Raw genomic sequence first — 12182 nt, 5'->3', positions numbered from 1 at the left:
ACCTGCTGGACCACCATGTTGTTACTCCTGACCACCTCGGGAGCCAGCTCCTTACTTCATGGACCCTTGGAGCCCTTCACCTTGTTCACCCTGAGAAGCTGCCCCACAAAAGTCTTTCACTGTGCCACCCCTGAAGAATTTTATGCTGTGCTGTGCTGCCTCTGCAGGAGCCCTTTGCCACAAGGCCCAGCTCTTTTTGGAATCTCATGTTGTATTATGTTGGTTTCCTTCACCTTACTGCCCAACTTTTATTGGAGTCGTTCATCACAGCCTCACAGAGAAGTCCTTCACTGTCTTTCTTTAGCACATTGCCCACTGATTCTTTTGTTTTCTTCATCACCTGGTATTTTTTGGAGTGGAGTGCATCACCATATGGCCCTGGAGTAGTCCTTCAGACCTGTTTGTTTTATTTCTTTGGCTTTTCAGAGGCTCCCACCTCTTTTTGAGGTGTTTCACCCTATGGCTTTTCTCTTGACTTCTACAGTGACTGGTGTATGTTGGAGCACTTTACAGAGCTATTCTGGAGCAGTGCTTCACCCCTGGCTTTTTCGGAGTGCTGCATGCCCTGATTTTATTGCTGTGCTTTCCTGCTTCCTGTGATGCTTTCTATGTGTTAACTTCCACATTTTTTCTTCTGGAACCAGCAGATGAGCAGGTAGAGAAGTTTAAATGGGGTTTTGATGATTCTTTTTAGCTTGGGGATGCCTTTTTCCAGGGAATATTGCCATCTTAATGTGTCTTCTGTTGCTTACCAAGTCTTGGTTTTGAGGAAGGTGACTTTGTGCCTTGAGCAACCACATGCTCAGTGATGTTTCTTACTATCCATGATTATTGGTGGTTTTACATCGGGGTTTGTCCTGTGTTCTTTTTTTCTGCGTGGTTTTACAAAGGTCACTTTAGAAGTTGCAGGGATCCCCGCCTCATCAGTGATTTTGAGGTGCAGCTAAGGGAGCTGGGGTTGTTTAGCCTGGAGAAGAGGAGGCTCAGGGGTAATCTTACCACTCTCTACAACCACCTGAAAGGAGGTTGTAGCTGGGTGGGGTTCATCCTCTCCACCCAGGCAACAAGTGACAGGACAAGGGGAGATAGTTCTCAAGCTGTGCCAGGGGGGGTTTAGGTTGGACATAAGGAAGAATTTCTTCACAAAAAGGATGATTAAACATTAGGATGGACTGCCCAGAGATGTGGTGGAGTCACCATCCCTGGAGGTGTTTAAGAAACAACTGGATGTAGCACTTAGTGCTATGGTCTAGTTGATATTGTGGTGTTTGGTCAAAAGTCAGACTCTGTGATCTTAGAGGTCTTTTCCAGCCTAATTGATTCTGTGATTTTGTGATTTGAGGCTTTTCCTGGCAACGTATGTAAGGGTGCAGTCTGGAACAGAATCCTAACAGAGGGTGAGAGATTTGTAAATCTGAGGGAGTAGTGTTCTCTTGCCTCAACTCTGCTTTTTTCTGCTCAATGGTGTTTGTTTTTCTGCACATATGGCATTGGAGGGGAGCACCCCAAGCACGAATCACAGCCCTGCTGACACAGGGGTGAGGGAGAACGCAGACACCACAAGTACTGGGTAAGTGCCTGGGTGCCCTAATGACAAAAGCTGAAATATGTGTTGCCACTTGTTGGAATCCTGGGAATATCTGCATGGCCGTGTTCCCAAGGCATTTGGTGTAAGCTGATGCCGTTTTCAGTGACGCTGTGCTGCAGAGGCAGCAGCCGGAGGGTGCTGTTGCCACAGGAAAGGCTGACAGGCTCCAAGAAGGAGCACAACCAAGTCCGGGCTTCTGAGTGAGTCAGTCAGTTGTCGGGAAAATTTACCGTGCTGGCTATTTTGACCTACCCTGAAGGTATGGAGGTCATACAGCCTTTGTTTTCTTAGTGCTTGTTTCTGAGAATAAGTGCTTTTTCTTCTCTTAATCCTCGCTTAGTTTTTTGGGGTCCCCATTTTAGCTTGCAGTTACACATGGGTTTTTGTTTTTCATTGTGAAGGAGCAGAGGCTGGATTTTACCCTCAGTTATCCCTGGGGAAGGTGCTGCAGTAGGAAGTGAGCCTATGGTTTTAGAGCTGTGCCACAGGAGGACAGCTGAGCGGGAATCTGATGTGGTAGCACGACAGTTTTGCTTTTGGCAATAAAAATTGCATCTAACTACAACCAAGACATGGTGGTATCTGGTTGATTTACTACATGGGTATCTAAACCCTATTAAGGGCTCCCAGGAGGATGCCTCACCCTCACCTGCACCTCATCCATGATACATCCCACACTTCCTGCATGATGAAGCCCTTATTGCATCTGTGTCCCTGGAGCTAATAATGGGCAACTGGCAGCCACAGAGGCCTCACTGCAGTTTTTCCTGCCTTCTAGGAGGCAGGAGTTCTGCTGGAAAGGCCTGCTTCTCCTCTGGAACAGGTTCTGCCTTCCTCTCAGCTTGTGCTTGTCATTCTCTGTTTAAGCATGGCTCTTGCAAGCAGAACTCCGTGTAGGTGCAGTCCATATTCAGTTCCTTCTCTAAATATCCTTCAGTGTAGGTGAGAAAGTGTTTCTGCAGAGAGGGGCCAGGCAGGAGGCAGCAGGGTGTCCCCTACCTGACAGGGAGCTGAGGTGTTGGCATCCACCTTCCCTTAGCCTGAGTTCTAAGGGTAAAAAAAAACCCCTTCTGTTCTTTTTTTCCCTGCGTGGCTCATCTAAGCTCAAGGAGTGTGGGGTCTGGCCCCCTCCCTTGGACCATGGCCTACCTGCTCCCCCCTGCCTGAGGGAGCTGCTCAGGTCATGGCCTGTCCCTGCTGCCTGCACATTTATGGAATTTTCACAAGAGTTTTTAAGTGACTTTCAGTCCGCATGCAAGGCTCTGAGCCCCTGCTGGTTGGAGCTCAGTTTAGGAGCAAATGTCTCTGAAAGTAGGACCCGTTTTGAGCGGTTTGGAATTGGTGCAGTCAGAGGCTAAGGACAACATGAGTGCTTAGTGCTCTGATGAGGGAATGGGACCGCCGCCTTTCCTCATTGGGAACCCCCCTCTCTCTGGGGTTGCTGCTTGCAACCAATGCAGTAGAGGGCAAAGCAAAGCTTATTCTCCTGCCCTATCCAGAGGTTCCAGCTGAAACACTGCTTTGCTGCTGGGAAGACCTCAAAATGTCAAGAACATGGTAGTGTTGCAAACCCCAAAACCTAAGCCTGCAGTGGCCACTGCTGCTTTGCTACCCTTGGCAGGGACAGGGATAAGAACAGTGGGCAGGCTGGACCAGAAGAGCTCTCTTGGAGCTCTCAAAGTGATTTCCAGAATTTTAAAGCTATTCTTTTCCCAAGTTCTTGCTTAGTACTATACTGCTTGGTGGGGTTAGAGGTTTTTTTTAATACCCCAGCCTGAGATGGATTTCCAGGTGTGGAAAATAGTCAGTTATTTGACTTCTGCACCAAAAGTGTGTAGGGAAAACAGGTGGAAGGAGTATCAGGACACTCTAATAGTATTCCTGGCTAATCCTCAACAACTAGTGCAGGGTTTAGGAGATACATATGGGAGCATAGTTTCAGAAGGAACCATGACATTTCAGGAGAGGTTAAAAGCCTTTTGATGGTGAAATATGGCAGCTCTCTGGTCCCTTAAGTTTCTTTGTCAAGCTGGGAAATAAATGTATTTAGTACTTAGCCCTGTTTAAAACTGTCATTTTGAAGGATGATTTCAGTAATTGTTTTGCCTAACAGCAAATGATGATATCCTCTCCAGTGTATATTTAAGAGCAGCTAATGATGAGAGGATTTGAGCACTTTAATTGATTTGAATATCCTTTTGCCCTTAAATATAATTGGTCAATTTTTCTTTAACGGAAATGGGAATGTTCACATTAGTCAGTTGGATAGGAAAGTGACAGCTAAGGGAAAAAGATAAAAAAATAATTCAGAATGATGACATTGAGGCCATATTTACTATTTTATTGGCAGGATTTGCTGCTCATTTAAATCCACGAATAGACAAGAGTTGTTTACAAAAGCTGTTTACTCCAAAAGTAGCTGCAGCCACATACTTTAAAACAGGAAGTATTTATCGTCATGATAGAAAATATTTGATTTCAATACAGAAAAGTCCACAATATTTTATGTGCAGTTGAAATGTGTAGGTATTACTGCTACTGTCACCTGCTTTGTCAAGATTATCAGTTAAAAACACCCGAACTGGATTCACACAAAATCAGAGCAGTAAAAGGAGCACTGGGGGAGGCAATGCAGAATTCATCTGGAGCTGGTGCCTCACATTTGACCTGACAGTAAGCTATTCAACTCAACCAGAGACTGACTTGCTGAAGCCTCTCTTGCTCCCAGGAGGACAGATCATCTTGGGATCTCCTTGGTGTTTTGGCCCCCCTTGTACTTCATGGTGAAGGTGCACACAGACTTGGTAAGATGTCTGGGCCTGGTTCAGCAAGCTGGATTTTCCTCCCTAACATGTTTTTTATAGGTCCCAGTGACAGACAAGCTGAAATACATGAAATTCCATCTGAACAGAGGAAAGCACTTCTTCACCGTGGGGGCTGTTGAACACTGACACTGGTGGTCCAGGGAGGCTGTGGAGACCCCTTCCCTGGAATCAGGCAAAGCTCAACTGGACACAATCCTGGGCAACCTGTTCTAGCTGAACCTGCTTGAGCAGAGGGGTGGGCTAGACGATGTGGAGATGTTATTCCCCACCTGTACAATTTTGTGATGGATTCTGTGATGACCTCAGCATCTCAATGCAGCAAAAGCTGGTCATAGGGTACCTGGAGGTGAGGGAACAGGTCCCTCCATATGTATCTGTGCCATTTCCAAATGCATGAGAGAGTAGCACTCTTCATAAAACTACAGAGTGGAATGGTGATAAAACATTCTTAAACAAGGTGTCACAGGAAGAGGCTTGAGGTTTTTCACTAGGCTGTGAAGCAGGTTTCAGCTTTGCAGAGCATGTGCCTTTCATGAGAGCGTGCTGCACATTAGACAATAGGAAGCTGGTGGTCTGTAGATTTCAAGGACCTTCGTGATGAGGGGTAAATTTAGAGGTTAAAGAGTGCTAAATGGGCTTTTTTTGCCATCCTTCCTCTCCTGACCAGAAGGAAAAGGACACTAAATAGCTTAAAGGGACAAGTGATAAGATCAAAGGGTTTAAGAGGTTTCTCTTAAGAGAGGCACTCAACTCTTCCCTTGTTGTATTACGGTCTAATGCATTCATAGACTTTATTGTTCTTCTTAACTCTAAAATGAGTGTCTACATCTCAAATTTACAGATGAGTGACCTGAAGCCCAGCATCAGTCTTAGGGATGTTGTAAGACGCAGAGTTAGGGGTATTATCTAGAAGTCCACTGAGAAGAGTTCTGGTGGGAATGCAGGCTGCTTTTTGAGGGATCTCACCAATAGTGGGTATTCCCACAGACAAGGGAGAAGCTTCTGAGGAGACATTATTTCCTCTTTAACCCCCTCTCCAAAACAGATAAGATTTGAACTGCAGAAAATTTATTTCAGTTTTATGCAGTCTACTTCCTCTGTGACTGGCATTGCACTTGTTCTCAGGTCCAAATCTGTGCTGGATTTGCTTCCATTATCCGTTGATCTCCATCTGAGCAACATGATCTTCTTGAAGTACTTCATGGTGTTGTTTTTCACAGTTACAAAACACATGGTGTTTATCATGCTGTTACTCATGGCAATGCACTCAACTATGTAAAAGGCAGTGAGATAATGCTTCTCTTTCACGATGATGGTGGGGAAGAAGTCCCGGACAATTGCGAAGCCATAGAAAGGTGACCAGCAGAGAACATAGGCAGTCAGGATGCACATCAGGACCATAACAGTTTTCCTTCTGCGTCGAAGCCTTTTTCGGATCTGTTCTGTCTGGAATCCTGGGACGGCTTTAAACCAAAGCTCCTGAGAGATCCTGGCATAACACAAAGTCATTGTGATCACGGGTGCCACGAATTCAATGCCAAAGATGAAGAGGAAGTACGATTTGTAGTATATTTGCTGGTCAACTGGCCAAATTTGGCCACAGAAAATTTTCTCCTGGTTTTTCACTATAAATAACACCGTTTCAGTAGCAAAGTATGCAGATGGGATAGCTACAAGTATGGAGACAATCCAGACCGAGGCGATGAGGAAGGTTGCTGTTTGGTAATTCATGCGTGGTTTTAGTGGGTGAACAATGGCCAGATACCTGGAATAGACAAATACATTCAAAATGAAGCCCGAAAACACTGTTAGTCCCAATACACTTCAAAATACAAAGGGGTAGAACTGGGCAGGAGGAAATTACTGTCATTCCTGAACATATTTGTCTGCAAGAACAGCTTTCAGGTCTGAAGTAACAGCCTGGAGCTGAGCTACAGTTTTGCATCACCACTTTTCCTTTTTAAAAGGAGTGAGAGTTTGAAATGTGGAGTAATACACACCTAGTCAGGTGCAAGGAAGAAATGACAAACATGTAAAAACAGGAAAATACTTTCCTTAGGCACAGAGCTACTTAAATATGCTTTTTTTACAAAGAGATCAAATAGACATTACAGTGTTTTTCTTATTTCCTTGGTTATTCCATGGAGTGCAAAGAGCTGATGGTGATGTTAATGAGTGGTTACAGGTGAGCATGATTTCAAGCCACCAACAAAGGACAGTGTACCTGTTTTCTGCCTATGCAAATCTTTTTTTGTGTGTGTTTTTTGGAGGTGCTTATTAATCTTAAATGTACTGTGTTAAGTAATGTGGCAAAGCAGAAAACTTGAGTTAGATGTTTGCACTCCTTATGACTGTACAGCTGCAAGTTTGGGGTATTCCTGCTAGAAGAAGATGTTTGAGGCACACCAGAGCTCCCAATACAACTGTATTTAACCCAAAGGATTGCTTCAAAAAATAGAATTTCTCATTCCTGCGGAGTCTTTTCCATCTGTATATGTTTTATACAAAGGTAGCATCCACAGGATAAATTAATTCTAAAGTAAAATGGAAAGTCAGCAGTGCTTTTCACCAGCCAGATCTTGGAAGCAGATGAATTGTTCATGGCTCTTAATAGTGCAGGATAGGTGTCAGGGGCCAGCAGAATTAGTCAGCCTCACTGTGGAGCTGATAAATGAACATTTTTAACTTGATTTCTATGAAAGCTGGTCGTGGGATGATGTAATGTGTATGAATTCATAAATATGCATATCTGCTTAGCAGAACATTTGACTCAATGGAGTCAGTCTGTCTAAGAGAGTCAGGACAGAGCTTTTGTGGTGGATTTCCTGATTGTCATTGCTTACCACACTTGGTCTTTTACTGTGGAGTGGTCCTGCAGCACGTGAACTGAATTCAGATGAAACTGCCCTGGTAGATGTTCTCCAAAAGTGTAAGTAAAACACACCAAGTGCCCATGGACGTTCAGTCCAGGGGACCCAGCTAAAGCTACCTGCCCCCCCCCCCATATTTACAGTGGACTCTTATCACGTGATCTTGCTCTTCAGATCCTCTCCTTTTACATTGTATTATTTTCTAGTGTAGGTGTGGCCTTAAATGTGTGAAATTCCTATGTTTCATGTGAACAGACATCAGTGAAGATGAAGGAGAGCCCTACCTGAGGAAAATCCTGTGGGACAGACACACCCTGTTGACACAGGTGATTCCTTCTAAGTGATCTAAACATGAGAAGCCTTTTATTAGAGCCTGTTCTTTTTTAGAGATCGAAGTCAACAATCCACTTGACATAACCAACATGGAATAGGTGATTGTTAAACAAATGAGGTTTCTCTCTGTTTACCTAGTCAAAACCTCACAAAAAAAAAAAAAGGGCAGTGAAACCAAAAACAGTGTGTTCTTACAACAAGCTTCAGTGTTTAATCTTTTCCAGAGTTGTTTTTAAAGATGTGTAGGGAGATATGCTAGAAAACTGATTTCTTAGCAGACATAAGAGCTCCATGACCCATGTTACTTCATCAACCTGGGATGCACTAGCAAAGCATTCCAAGAAGATTTTGTAGAGGTTGAAAAAGTGTTAGAAAATGGTAATACATACATGATAGTGTTTAGAAGCTTTATCCCGAGTCCTCAACTGCTGTCGAGATGCTATTTTGTTAGATGCTTGTTAAGGATTTGTTTCATAGGAGCTGATTGTACCCTCACCCACACCAGGCAAAATCTCTCTGAACTTCCCCAGAATCTTTCCACAGAGTTCTGTTGACATCAGGAACAACTGAATCAGCCACACACGAGCTGTATCTTTGCAGCCATCATCAGAGCTCTCTGCTCCTAAGCTGTCTTTTGGATCAGGTGCCAAAAATCATGCAGCATTAGACTAGAGCATGAAATGACACATGAGAGAAATTGGGGACAAAAGAGAAGGAAGAGTGGGAATCATGCAATGTATATATGTATATTGCATTTGTACACAAGAGAGGGCTTTTAATGGTGGCCTTTCTATGAAGAGTTTACTGAGTGGGTCACTATCTTTCTGTGAGTCAGTTGTGTCAGATATGTCAGCATGAGACTGATCCTCAGAGCCTGGGTCTGTCGGAGTCCGTGGTGCACAAGACTGAGAGAAGAGGAATCATAAGAAATAATTATATTATGACTATATTATATTGTTAAAATTCCTGGAGTAAGAGGCAGGCAGTCTCTCAGGACTGCAGCATTGTTAGGGAAAAATTTCTTTGCTGAAAGGGTTGTCAGGCATTGGAACAACCTGCCCAGGTAATAATTAAAAAACCATGTGGATGTGGCACTCGAGGATGTGGTTTAGTGGTGAACATGGCTCAGAAGCTCTGACCACCTCCTCGTGCAGTCACAGCACCCCACTTACCTGTCAACAGCTATAGCCAGGAGAGCATTGGTGGAAACATAAAGGGAGACAGTCCGTAGGTAGTTGACCAAGGCGCAGAGGATGTGGCCGTGCTCCCAGGACAGCTGCCGCACCACGTAATAGTCCATCTTGAAGGGGCAGCACACGATGGCCACGATGAAGTCTGAGATTGCCAGGTTGGCAATCAGCAGGTTGGTGAGGTTCCGCAGCTTCTTGTAGCGGACGAGGGCAGCGATGAAGATGAGGTTGCCGATGCCGCAGACCAACATCATGCCAACCAGGGCCACCCCGATCACGATCTTGGCCGCAAAGAAGGTGTGGGTTTTGGTCATGTCGTCTTCACTGTCCAGGGGCAGGTCGTAGTCACTGTAAGTGAAATTGAAAGGGAAGGAGAAGTTCCGCAAGGAGCTGAAATCTCCATCGTGGAGGTTGTAAATTGCAGCCAAGCTGAGGTGGGTGGAGGCGTTGGGGTTACATTCAGCTCGCTCTGTGGCCATGTCTGTTTTCTTGTGACACATGTGTCTTGGAGGGCCCTTGGTGTTGTGTTAGAGTTACCCACTGTGGCAGGGCATGAGACCTCATCCAAGGTTTCCTTCTGAGCAGTGAGTCACCTTGTCTTTGTCCCTGGAAGACTATTGAGCAACAACCTCATTCATCTCCTCCTGTGGGAAAAAAAAGAGGAAAATGTTTCCTGAAATGAAGTGACAGCAAAAATGCTGAACTTGAAGGAAAGCAATAGTCTTCTTACTGCCCCACAGCTCTCTTGGTGCCTGTGCATGGTGGGAAGAAATACCCTGTGAAGGGATGCTTTTGTTCTCGTAAAATAAATGCCTTGAGTTGCATCATACACTGGTTGTTACAGTGGCAGTTTTATTTACCAACAATGAAATTTTCAACACAAAGTGAAATGACAACATAGGGGAAGCGTAAAATCCAGTTTAAACCTCCACCAGCCTTCAAGCTTACGGTGCTGTCATCCCTGCGCAACGTAAAAGAAACTAAAATGACATCTCAATGTACTGAAAAGCATCTGATGTGCCTTTTGGACAAAGTCTATGTGTTATTCTAGATGTGTCAAAGAGATGTGGTAGATGAGAATGAAAAAAGAACTGATGTCCTGGCTTCTAAATACATTCCTTAATTAAGAAGGAGTTGCAAAGATGCAGGAAAATAGTGAAGCCAGCACTTTCCTTTTGGCAGCCATTAATTGAGTATAAGGACCAGATTTTCAGCCAGCATCATCCATTGTTGCTTCTGTCAAACAGGTGAAGCTCTGCTGATTTGCAGAGGTGAGATTTTGTTCAGTGAATCAGCTTGTAGGGCTTTGCTGTAAAGGCAAATCTGCCTTTCACAGGGAGAGTGCTCCCACAAACTGGCCCTTGAGATGAAAGGGAAAATCTTCCTTAAGTGAGACAGAATGCCTTGAATTTTTGATGCTGGGGAGGAGCAGGCTCCCCTCCTTGTACTGCTGGTTGTACCAAATATTAAAAAATTGTTTATTTTTCCACACAGAGGGGAAAAAAAACCTCTCACCTACCCCCCCATTTTACCTCTCTGTATCAAAATGCTGAGAGGGCTGTCTTCTTGCATCTTCCCATGCCCCATCTAGGAATTCTCACACCAGACTTTCAGCTGTCAGGACAGTCCTACCCCATCCCAGCAGAGGATTGGGGGGAATTGCTGCTCTTTCTGCACTCAGGCAGTAGGTCTTCAGGGTGTTAAATGCTATTGAACAATAGCGGTCGTGGCTACAAAGGGCAGTCTCTGTAGTGGAGCTCTTGCTCCCTTTCCCTGGAACCACCCTCAGCCCCTGATGTACTGACACTTAAATTTCCAAGAGAAACTCTCTTGTACAACTTTGGTCTCCATATTGCTCTTCTAACTGATGGTTGCAGAAGAAGAGAATAACAGAAAGCCAAAGCCTGAAACTGAAGAACAGTTCCAACAAGGGACTGCTTTAGGTAATGCGAACATTCGTTTAAGAGAAGTACTAAACAAACACTGGGACACAAAATCTGTCTGTCAGAGCAGGGAACATTATCTGTTTCAGACAGGTTTTGCTGCAAAATACCAAGAGAGCTATAAAATAAATACAGACAACACAACTATCTGTCATAACACAACAACTGACATAACACTATCAGGAAAGTGTACCTGCAGTTGCTCTGATCTTCTTGGAGTTCTCAGGCACCCTGGGAGAGCCTCCAGGTTTCTTCCCTGCACCTGTGCTGCTGTCACCGGAGCAGAGAAAGGATAGCTGGAAGCAGCTGGAGGACTCTGCTGAGTGCTCATTTCTCTCCCAGGCTGGTTTGCCCTGTGCTCAGGGGAGGATGGCTCTTCTGCCTCTGTGCTTGCATCCAAAGCCTTTGCTCAGTGGGAGGCACCTTGAAACTGTCCATGCATTTCTGATTTTAAAGAGGCAGCGCAATCCACAGACAATAGAGCACAGCCTTAAACCCCACGAATGCATGAAATTGGCCACGGAATTGCTTTGTTAGCCCTCCTGAACATAGAAGGTGTAAACCCCGGTCTGCACTTGCTCTTTGGGTTTTGCCTGTGCTGGGCAACAGCTGCCTGCACCTGATGTGGCACAGAGGCAAAACACAGACCTCCCAGTGGAGAGGCGGGGGAGGAAGGACGGTGATCTTCTTTCCCAGGGATCTTTCTCTGTGGATCTCTCTCTAGGCTATTGTCTTTAGGACTGCAGCTGCAGCAGCTCCTGCAGACGGAGGGTCAAACAGTGAATAGCTGTACATCAGAGGACCCCTGACAGCTTTCCTTGCCCTCTCAGGGAATTACTCAGAGCAGGAAAGTGGCAGTGAATCCTTAAGGATTTGTCCTTTGCTAATTCTGCCTCCTCACATCTGTGAAGCACTTGCACCCCAGGGAGCAGTTCTTTTGCTTCCCAGTTCTCCAGAAGGAAAGGAAACACGCAGCACATGCCCAGTCCTCTTCTTTACCTCCAGACTTATTCGCATTAGCTGACATTTTCCAAGATGCACAGTTGGGACACATTGCATAGTCCCTTCTGGATAAGACTGTCAGAGGCAGTAGAGGGTCATGAAAAGTGTAGAAGGTTTGCAGAAAACTTAAACTATGTGACCCTCAATGCACACTTGCAAGACTGGGCTCTTGTGAGCTAGTGGGCACCTGGCTCTGGAAGAAATAAGTGAGGAAAGAAATATGCTAATATAAAATGTGTCTGGGGTAAAATGGCTGCTGCTGTGGCATTTCTTACAGAAACTTGAGGTAAGGCCAGAGAGTCCCCACTGTCTGGAGCCAGCAGACAGCATTAAGAATTTCATAGCAAATACTTTGCTTGGCTTTGTTTTGAAGTCAGTGTAATAGGTGAAAAGCCATGAAGGGATTTTTAATAACCTGAAAGGGTGCAACC

The 12182-nt window shown here is 45.0% G+C and overlaps 1 protein-coding gene across 1 annotated transcript; it reads right to left on the bottom strand.

Moving 5' to 3' along the window:
* Nucleotides 1-5161: 5161 nt before the first annotated feature.
* On the bottom strand, nt 5162-11136 carry LOC127473266 (prokineticin receptor 2-like). The gene is made up of 3 exons (XM_051792699.1): nt 10943-11136; nt 8789-9450; nt 5162-6178 (listed from the first exon to the last, which is right to left on the bottom strand). The coding sequence occupies exons 2-3, from the start codon at nt 9304-9306 to the stop codon at nt 5482-5484; spliced, it is 1215 nt and encodes a 404-aa protein (XP_051648659.1). The 5' UTR covers nt 9307-9450; nt 10943-11136; the 3' UTR covers nt 5162-5481.
* Nucleotides 11137-12182: the final 1046 nt, after the last annotated feature.

Source organism: Manacus candei, unplaced genomic scaffold, assembly GCF_025592945.1.
Source record: "Manacus candei isolate 608988 ecotype Guabito, Panama unplaced genomic scaffold, ASM2559294v1 h1tg000035l, whole genome shotgun sequence".
In the NCBI taxonomy this organism is placed as follows: domain Eukaryota; kingdom Metazoa; phylum Chordata; class Aves; order Passeriformes; family Pipridae; genus Manacus; species Manacus candei.
The sequence above is the reverse complement of the archived record's forward strand: the minus strand, read 5'-3'. Positions and strand labels throughout refer to the sequence as shown.